Source organism: Rutilus rutilus (genome assembly GCF_951802725.1).
Source record: "Rutilus rutilus genome assembly, chromosome: 7".
Classification (NCBI taxonomy): Eukaryota; Metazoa; Chordata; class Actinopteri; order Cypriniformes; family Leuciscidae; genus Rutilus; species Rutilus rutilus.
The window spans coordinates 6,550,671-6,561,826 of NC_140221.1; the positions used below are offsets into that span (position 1 = coordinate 6,550,671).

An 11,156-nucleotide genomic window follows, 5' to 3' on the forward strand; every position below is an offset into this window, starting at 1 on the left:
CTTCCTCGGAGATCAGCGATGCGAAGAGCTTCGCTGAAGAGACAGAAATCAGCGAAGCAGCCTCTGTTCCTTGCTTATATACTCTAAGCCACACCCCTAATGACGGGCTGTGACGCACTAAGCGCGCCAAGCGCGCTCATTGGACGTGACGTCACGCGCAAGGCTCAGCCATAGGCTGCTGCAGTTGCCGCAGAGCAGCCAATGGGCACGCGACTCGCTTGCCCTAGGTCTGCAGGCTGCCGCACTGCGTTGACAAAGTTTAAAAAATTGGGATAATTTTTGGCTTCAGTATCTCGTGAAAGGAGACTTTCCCGCAGCGTAAGCTAGCTTACGCAATACGAGAGAACCTCTCGTAAGAGAACACTACTTTTATCCTCATGTAAAATCAGACATACACTTGATGGGGTACGCTTATCAAGCCTACTTGTTTTACAGTTAGGGATGGGTCACAGTTGGCTAATAAATGATCAGTCCAACTGAGGCCCCAACTGATTTTGTTTTTTCGAGTGTCCCACCATAAGTGTTGCATTTCTAAGATGGCATGTCATAAAATATGCATCAAGACCCCTTTCAGTTTAGTTCAGTTTGTCTATTTGTTTTAAAATGCTAGACTGTGTCTTACTCTTGCATAAGGTGAACCCAAAACCAGTCAAACTGTACAGGCATTCTTTAAGCGCAATTAGCTGACTAGTTGTTCAGGCCACCTACAAAAAATGTATTTTGAAAAACAAAAATGTTTTTGCACTTCGCTAAAGAAATGTTAGCATTCAAGAGGATGACATTATTTATTATAAGAAGGTTATACACAGTGCTGCAAGAATTATGTAATTTTGTAAGCCAAAAAACTGTTAAACACAGACCTTATTTCAGGCATTTAACCAAAAACCCATTACCTTCATGACAATGGAGCCTGAAGTGCAAAATCCCCACTCAAAACTGGGCTTTAATTAGGACTCATACCTGTAGCACTAAGTTGTTCAGTTAGCTAGCTATAAACATGTCTGAGAAAGTTTGGTAACACTTTATTGTACAGTGTCCTTGTTACAAGTGTTACATGCACTTGCTGTAGTAATAACAGTAAATTATGCATAATTACAACAAGCAATTAACCATAAATCAAACCCTAATCTTGACCCTATAGTAAGTACATGCACTTAATAAATATTACTCAGTACTTAATAGTATAATTACACTGTGACACTCACCTTACAATAAAGTGTAACCAAAAGTTGACAGATAGCTGACCCGAATGAGAAAAACGACTGTAGAAGTCGAACCGCACCCCTTGTGGCAATGACATACGCGTTGATTTCAATGATGCATGAAATCAAGTTTGCGTAGCTAGAATGTCTGAGACCTAAGACCAGAAACATTGACATTTTTATGCATTCATGCAGCAGAGTGTATGTTTTGTGCTTTAGGACAGCTAGAGCTACTACACTTATCAAACAAAGAATGACCAGAACAAACCAGTTCATACATAAATCGAATCATTATCAGTTACAGTAGTTGGTTTAACCATTTAACATTCACATCACCTCTTTGGAAAACTGCAGTACCATTAGTTACAAAACACCAACAAAATGATATGCTGTGAACCTAAACACAAGCCCCATGAGCCTTAGCTATCTACAGAGAAAGGGGGCTCGGGGCAAACTGAGAAACATGTGTGTGCGTCCGTATATGGGAAACATGTGACGGGAGTCTTAAAATAAATGGAATAATCTGCACACCAATGAGTCGAGGCAGGACTTGATGAAAAAGTACTGTATTCATGTCTTGATGGCCGAGTGAGCACAACACTTAACATGGGACCACCCAAACCTGAGAGAGGCAGCCACCCATGCATGACAAAAGCCTCTGTCAGCAAATCTGTGTGAAGGAGAGAGAGAGAAAGAGAGAGAGATCTCTTCTTTGAGTGAAAATCCAGTGCTAACTGCATGAAAAACTAATGTGATTGAGCCAGTAAAGCATCTCAGTGTAGAAAATAACTTGACATAAATGACATTTCCTACCAATGTACCAGCAAGTCTGCAAGCTTGATTGCTTATTTTTAGGGGTCTAAGCACAGACGGTGCTTTTTTACTGTTTTGCCAACTATCCTGAGCGCGAGACCGTAAATTGCAGAGATCTCAACTTGGTGGAATGGTCCCAGTCCCAATGGTCCCGGTCATGGGGGGGCCATGACTCAGGCACCCCACAAACATCCATCAGACAGTAGGTGGCGCTGTAAGTACATCTGCATTTTAAGGGATAGAATCAAAATAATTTTCCTCTGAATCCTTGGGTCAAGCCCTACAAGATTCATTATTAAAAATAAAACTATCCTCTGAATCCTTCAGTTCCCTCAAATTACATTTGCACGCCGCTTTGAGTTTTTTGGAAAACTACTTTTTCTAACTCGCCCTCGGTTGCTTGTCCAATTTATACAAATCCGTTTTGTCCAATATCTGATGCCTGTAAGGATAACAGCAATTTCTAACATATCAAACATCTATATCAATGACAGATAATGCATGCAATGCTAATGTTGCCCACCAGAAGGTAAATAACCATTTAGGTCTTATAGAATCAATGTAAATGATTCAATGGATTAAAATGTTTGATCTGATCTGATCTCCAAAATGATTATATATTATTAAATGTTATCTTATTATTTATATCCTAATGAAATTGAAACCGTATATGTCAAGTTGTCAGATGTGACTGAATATATTGCAAGTTGTCTCTTTTAATACATAGAATAATACTTTCATAAAGAGTCCTTAAAATCTCACATTATATTAGAAAAATACATGGCAGTTGTATTACTGTATTGTCTACATGAGTTGTTGGTGCTTGGAACCAATATAATAATAATTTATTTAATAATCCTCATTAACAGAGCTTTTTATAGCAGAGACAACTAAATGTGCAGTGTCAATAATGACAAAAGGTTTTCAAAACACCCTCCTGCCATTGGTCAGACAAACAGGAAGCCCTTCCCCAAACTCACACCATTGGTTAATTCAGATTCAGAAGTCGAGATCAAGCACTCAAAAGTCAATGCTGAAAGCAGAACAGAGCCACAGTGTTTACGCTCTTGGGGAGTCAGTCTAACAATGGTTTATTTACAGTTGTCTCAGCACTTTAAACTGGGTGAAGAGAAAGTATATTAACACTGAACACATTATTATGCAAATCAACTTTAAAGATGAGCATTTTATAGCTTACTCAGAAACAATCAAACTCTTCATCTCCAAAACAACAAAGATGGCAAGGCTAACAATGCTCATAAATAAATGATTCAGCAGTCAGAGTTGTGTACACTCAGTTATGTATGTACTGAAGCATTTAGCAGAAGCCACGCACACATCACTGCCAAACAATACTCCCAAATCCATTCCTTTCTTTCCCTCTAATGCCTTGCATATGGGCAGAACAATCTTTATCCTCCGCCCTTCAAATTTCACTAAAAAAATATCAAAGAAATGCAATTTATTATTATCTCCTTTCAAATGCTAATGTTTCATCCATACATAAATCATAAGACACAAGGTTGTTTGTGCTCCAGAGAGAGAGAGAGAGAGAGAGAGAGAGAGCTTTAGGGTATTAAGGGAACAAGAGGAAGGCTTCTGTGTTCTGTAGGATCTGAAATGGAAAAGGTCTAAACAAAGCAACACAGAAGCTGAACTACATTTCTATGGACTATATATATATATGTCTGTCTGGGAAAACTGAAATAAAATTATTAATGTATTAATCTATTCATGAATTAACTTAAATTTAACACTTTGAAAATGTATTTTTAGGACTAAGGTGGGATGTAGTGCATTAGATTAAAGGGATACTTCACCGCTGGCAAAATGGGCTTTAAAAAAAAAACCTTGGCTGCCTATATAGTAGAAAGACCAAAAAAAACAATTATCGGTGCTATCTGACAAAGAGTACGTCCAAGGCCACTACCACCAGTCTACTAAGGATACGCTTCATCAATCAAATATCTCCTTGTTTTTGTAGGAAATCTCCTTAGCAGTCAAACTTTTAGGATGCAAAGAATCGTAAATTCAGAGAGAACGCCACGGAAAATCTGAAAAAAACTCTGTTTGTAGTAAACTGTTTTAGGCCAAAGAGAGGAGGGGGAAAAAACTGTCATTCTGTTAGTTCTGCCAATTTTAGTGATAAACCTACTCTTACAATAACTGTTCTGTTGATCCATCTGTTTGTGGCTGCTTTGCTGACAGATAAACGTGAATTTCTCAGTCCAGGAAACACGGAGAAAGAGTAAACATTGTTCATTTACACTGACTGCCAACACTGTAACAATACAAAGCAGGTTGAAAATCTGTAAACTTTAGTTTAAAAACAGTCAATGGAATGCATTTAAATATATATATTGTATAGTCAACGTATAAAGATATAAAATCAATTTGCTTTTGAAGGAAACTGATGAGTTTATTTGAAAATATCTGACTTTTTACTTAGGATTTCTGTCAATCTGAGCACAGTTTGTTGAGATCTCTGTTGAACGTCTCCATTTATGGCTCTGCAGTATTTGTAGCTTTTCAGGAGCATCAACTGAGAAATTAAAGAGATCTCATTTGTGATTTTTTTTTTAACTTTTGTTCAGACAAGCAAAAATCTGATGATTTTATCCAAATGGGTTTTGAAATTTTAGTCCACATACATTTTTTTTTTTTTTAAATCTGATTCAAACCACATATGGAAGTGGTTTGAAATGCGATTCCAATCAGATTTTTACAGATGCGTCTCAGTCTGGAAACTCTGGCTGCTCAAATCAAACTTCTTCAAACTGTCTTTTGTGTAGAGAACGTCAAAACTAGCGACGAAAATGCCGGAAGTATTCACACGGTGGTCAAATGCTACGTCCAAGCAAAGATTTCAGCATTTTCCTGTGCGACGGAGGAGTTCTGCACTGCAACTCGACAGGACGCTTTTTTGAGAAAGAAATCTGATTTGCCTGCAGTCTGAACACAGCTTTAATGTCCTAAGAAACTTGATCCTCTCTGAAATTCATTAAAAATGTATGAATTATTGACTAGAATACAACAGGTCTAAAGACCCCCTCATATAATTGAATATTGAGCAACACAACTGGAGTAAAAAGAAATGTAAAAAGAAGAACATCAGGACACAACCTCAATAAATGGGTGTCCTCTTTTTGCCATCCCTTTTAGCATTTCATAATATCTGACACATTTCATAACAACTTGTGGATTATTCTGTTCAGTTAACAAAATGCACACAGAGCTGCCATTTTAGTTCACATGCATTTCACACATAAATCTTCATTATGTCTGGAGCTGTCAATATGAGCCCACTTTCCACATCCATCACAATAAATCCACATTTCCCACTAATGCAACACAAACTGTTCTACTAGGTGTTTATGAAAGAGTGGCAGAGTTTTTGTTGTCGGGTAGTGTTTAAGGAGGAAATTACAATTAGAAAATTAAGGAGAATTCTAACTGACTCATTAAGAATTCAACGCTGCTTAAACGCTGAAATGCCAGTGGTGAATGTCAAATATGGGTCAGATTTAAAGTCCCCCAGTAGTCAATAAGTTTATCCCTTAAACCTTATCTTTGATCACCAAAATGACAAAAAAAAAAAAAAAAAAATTCTTCATGCCTTAAAATAGCTTGAATGTATCTCTACACCCTTGCCTCATTTAGTATATTCAGATCTATGAATATGCAAATTAGCCCCGCCTCCACTCACTCACACCAGCTCAAAGATCCACTCATTGACAATTCACATACTGACGTGATTGGTTACAAGGTGACGTCAGAAACACCAGCGATTTCAAACCGTGTTTTTGAGACTGTCTTTGGTTCACTGCAGTTTTAAGGAGAAAATACTCAGCAATGGTGTTGACTTATGATTTTGCACATGGTTTGTCTTAAAACACATTTAAAAAAAACACAGACATAAAACAACACTAAAAGCTTGATTTTCACCACAGGGGGACTTTAACACTTTTAGCTCTTTAAAAAAAAAAGTTTTTATAAAATGTGTTTGTTTCAACATTCTGACAGTGTGACAAAGCCTTTTTCCAATATCAAAAAACAATGTATTTATAGTGTATTTTGACTGAAAATGGGTCAAAATGAACCAAAGGCAATAGAAAAGTTAACAGTGTGAAACAAAAGATGCAACTTTTAAGCATTTTATATAATCCAGAGTAATATGATACGTTTGCTATTATATTGGTCACATTAGGTGCACAGCAGCACTGGGTGAGGTGGAAACACAGATGTTCCCCAAGGACAAATCAGCTATGAGTTTATTGAGGACAGTCCGATGAAGTCTGATAAACACATACTCATGTCTGACTAACCTTTCAGGAAATCATGAGCCTCTATTCTATTGGCACAATCCCATTGCTTAAGTGATGGCTTTTTTTCAAGTGACCCCATTTTAGACACTGGATCATTTGTAAAGGTTACAAGGTTGTAAACTGCAAAAGGAAATTTCAACAGGCTGTGTAAAACTATGTTTTTATTCTCTCCAGTAGGACTGATCAGCATTTACTGCGATGGTCCCATTTCTACTCTTGCTTTATGGGCTTTGAATTATTGAAAATGACTGCTGCACTTTGCTGCTAAGAATAGATCTGTATGTCAAATGAGCGGAAACTACCATGGTCCTGCACTGAGATAAGCAACGTTTGCCATTTTATCTCCCATCATGAAGAGGGAATGTGCCAGAAGTCATCTATGCCATGTGCTTATATATTTTATGTTTGTATAGCACCTTTCACAATCCATGTTGTTTCAAAGAAACATAATAAAGCAATATAATTATTCAATTAAGGCACTTTTGACTACTTGCACTTCTGAAAACTTCTGCACACTCGTGTTTTGTCTCTTTAAAACATTTAATTAATGTCCTAGAAAAAAAATATCTGATCATGGACTTGAACAACCAACCAATAGGTATAATCTAGCTTGGAGTAATGTGGGATAATGTGGATTCTTGCTACTGTGATGGTACAGTATGACAATTGTATCACTTTTTGGAGAAAAACTTGGACTTTTGGCATAATGACACTATAGTTATGACACATGATTTAAAAAAAGGTTACACTTCATTTAAGGTGACATTGTTACATTGTACTTACTCAAATAAGTACTGAGTAATATTAATTAACTACATGGACTTACTATAGAGTTAGGGTTTGGTTTAGTTGTAATTATGCATAATACTGTTATTGTAACTGTAAGTACATTTAGTAACCTGTAACTACATCACCTTAAAATAAAGTGTTACCAAAAAAAGCTCAAAATGACATTTCTGATGTTTAAACTGTCACAATACCAATATAGGCGTATATAATATCAAGGCTGAAAAAAAGTGGAAAGTTGAAATTCGCCAGTTTGAACACTTTTTATGAATTAGAAAAAAGATTAATGTATAATATTTCAACACTTAAAAAAATAGGGAAAAGACATTAAAGGTTTTGGTTATGCTTTATTTTAAGGTGTCCTTCTTGTTAGTGTAATTATAGAATTAGGTACTGAGTAATATTAATTAACTACGTGTTGTGTACTTACTACAGGGTTAGGATTAGGTTTTTTGTATGGTTAGTTGCATTTAATTATGCATCATTTATAGTTATTACTATAATAACTAGGCTACATGTAACGTGTGACAAGGACAATGTAAAATAAAGGAGTTACCTAAACGTTTTATATGTTTTAACCTACTCTTTAAAACTAAAAATGTCTTAATAGAAGCATCATTTCTTTGAAATCAGCCTGGGACAGAAAAGTTCCCCTGAGTGATTGTTGCTTCTTGTGCACGAGCCAAACAAACTGATGTTGAAGTAATTGTGCACGTCAGGCTGCGTTTGATTCAAAAGTTGCAGTATCCTCAACATTTATAGCTAATACTGTTTTAGGTTAATATTGTGCTCATATGTTAACCATATATCCAGCCTACCTGCCAAGAACTTGAAGGAATCTCTTGAAATTTCCCCAGCCCGCCGAAGGTGTAACATCTGTACATATGATCCTGAGACTCGGAGCAGTGCCACAGGAGCCCGAAACTCACGGAGTCCTTGTTTTTCAGGTGGTCCTTCACTATCCATGCGGGAGAGATGAAACTGAAACTGCAAATCGCGACCAGGGAGGAGGACAGGAGCACCCAAAAACACCCGACACAGCTGAACATCCTCACGGCACCGTGGGGTAACGAGCCCGGAGACAGATCGATTCCCAGCCCTTTCCAATTCCGATCAAACAGCGCGTGCATCTGGAGCGCGCTCACTCACTGTGTGACATCAGATGAGCACCAATAATCACATAAACACATGAGTTACCGATACGCTGAGAGTGCCACTGAGAGACAGATCAGATGCACCAGTGAACTAGTGAGCATACACAACTTTTCAGCTAAATGTAATTCCAGCACGATCCAGTTTAATACAGAAGATATTCCAGTAAATTCATCTGACTGAGAGGAGGCAGGTGGAGGACAAAAGACAACAGTCACACCCAGAGCTCAAGCACTCAGAGCTGAGCGGCCACAGCAGGTGCTCACTATGTGGTAATATCTGAATCCTATCCGCTTGAATTAATCACAGCCCACATATAACCATCATCATCATCATCATCATCTTCCTCTCGACACTGAGTCGCAGCTCGCGCGCTGCAGGAGTGAGAGCACAAACTTACTGCGCTACAAGCCTGTCACAGTCACATGGATGTGGGCGTCACCGCCACTGCGAAGGTGTTCAGGCCAGTTTTTGATTCATGAAAATCTGAATCAAATACCTTTTTTGTTTTTTTTTTCCCCCAAAACCTGACCGCAGTGTATAATAAACTTATTCCATCATAATAGTTTTCGTGCCCTGTGTTTCGTTCACCTGCCTAACCTCAACATACTCGCACCAATAAAGGCACATTATTAAATTTAAGATGACAAAGTAGCTATAATCCAGAAATCTAAACAATAATAAAAACAGGTATGATTCATATCTGAGCTATCGTATTAGGATTCTGAAGTAGCCCGTTTCCAAAAAGTGTGCAAGCGTAGCGTCTTACACTGCCCTCTGGTGGTGATTTACCATGCCATGGACTTTTCCCTTGGAATATGAGAATGGACACATATTGAATACATACATTTCAAGCATCAGATAGAGCACAAACATCATGGACATTTCTATAATATAAATGTTTCTAGTAATGCAAAGCACAATATATTTCAATGACTAGAAATCACCCCTCGAGCCCCAACGGTAACATGGTGAATATGAGATGGGAGGAAAAATTATACACTCACCGGCCACTTTATGCTGTTGACTACTCGTTAACGCAAATATCTAATCAGCCAATCACATGACAGCAATATGGTAAACACGATTTGCTGAAGCAATCAGAATGGGGTGATTTAAAGGGATAGTTCACCCAAAATTTTTAATTCTGTCATTCATGTTCGCCCTCATGTTCCACCTTAACACTTTCGTTCATTTTCGGAACACAAATGAAGATATTTTTAATGAAATCTGAGCAATGTCTGTCCCTCCATTGACAGCTACGCACTTTGATGTTTCAAAAAGTTTACAGAGATCGTAAAACGAATCCATATGAATTGAGCGGTTTAGTCCATATTTTCTGAAGAGACACGATCGATTTATATGATGAAAGGATTGAATTTAGGCTTTTATTCACATATAAACATTCATCAACTCACACATCTGTTGTGGTAAACGCATGTTCGCTTGACGTGCGAGAACCAATGATGTTCATTCTCATGTTACGCAGCACGTTTGAGCTTCTGCAAGAACCAATGAGATTTGTTCTCCCATGTCAAGCAGATTCAGTTGAACTTATTTTTATGTTCACTAATCAATGTTTAAATGTAAACAAAAGCCTAATTAAATCTGCTCATCATATAAAGCAATTGGACTAAACCAATCAATTCATATGAATTAGTTTTAGTATCTCTTTATGAACTTTTTGAAACATCAAAATGGACCGCATAGCTGTCAATGGGGGGATAGAAAGCTCTCAGATTTCATCAAAAAGATCTTCATTTGTGAAGATGAATGAAAGTCTTACGGGTTTGGAACGACATAAGTCTGAGTAATTAATGACAGTATTTTCATTTTTGGGTGAACTATCCCTTCAAGTGACTTTGAATGTAGAATGGTTGTTGGTGCCAGACAGGCTGGTCTGAGTATTTCAGAAACTGCTGATCTCCTGGGATTTTCAAGCACAACCATCTAAAGAGTTTACAGGGAATGGTCAGAAAAAGAGAAAATATCCAGTGAGCAGCAGTTCTGTTGGCGAAAATGCCTTGTTGATGCCAGAAATCAGAGGAGAATGGCCAGACTGGTTCCAGCTGATAGAAAGGCAACAGTAACTCAGCGAACCACTCGTTACAACAGAGGTCAGCAAAAGGTCTCTTAAAGCACAACACATCAAACTTTGAAGCAGACGGGCTACAGCAGAAGAACTCTGTCAGCTCAGAACAGGAATCTGAGGCTACAATTCACATGATGGGCTCACCACTATTATACAACAGAAGATTGGAAAAAAGTTGTCTGGTCTGATGAGTCTTGATTTCTTCAGCAACATTCAGATGGTAGGGTCAAAATTAAACATGAAAGTTTGGTTCCATCCTGCCTTGTATCAATGGTTCAGGCTGCCGGTGGTGTAATGGTGTGGGGATATTTTCTTGGCACATTTTGGGCCCTTTAGTACCAATTGAGCATTGTTTAAACACCACAGTCTACCTGAGTATTGTTGCTGATGACCATGTCCATCCTTTCATGACCACAGTGTACCCATCTTCTGATGGCTACTTCCAGCAGGATAATGCACCATGTCACAAAGCTCAAATCATCTCAAACTGGTTTCTTGAACATGACAATGAGTTCACTTTCCTCAAATGGTCTCCAGAGTCACCAGATCTCAATCCAATTGAGCACTTTTGATGTGCTGGAGCAGAGATTCACATCATGGATGTGCAGCCGACAAATCTGCAGCAACTGTGTGACGCTATCATGTCAACGTGAACCAAAATGTTTCCAGCACCTTTTTAAATCTATGCCACTAAAGATTAGGGCAGTTCTGAAGGCAAAATGGGGTCCAACCCGGCACTAGCAAGGTGTGCCTAATAAAGTGGCCGGTGAGTGTATTTTAATGCTT

The 11,156-nt window shown here is 38.1% G+C and overlaps 1 protein-coding gene across 1 annotated transcript in view; it reads right to left on the minus strand.

The window, feature by feature from the left end:
• The window catches only part of lhfpl7 (LHFPL tetraspan subfamily member 7), a 149,426-nt gene extending 140,764 nt beyond the window's left edge, over positions 1–8,662 (minus strand). Inside the window, exon 1 of the mRNA XM_084412826.1 lies at positions 7,945–8,662. Within this exon, the coding sequence (XP_084268952.1) occupies positions 7,945–8,256 (312 nt within the window). The 5' untranslated portion in view covers positions 8,257–8,662. The remainder of the gene's footprint in view (positions 1–7,944) is intronic.
• Between the last annotated feature and the right edge of the window lie 2,494 nt (positions 8,663–11,156).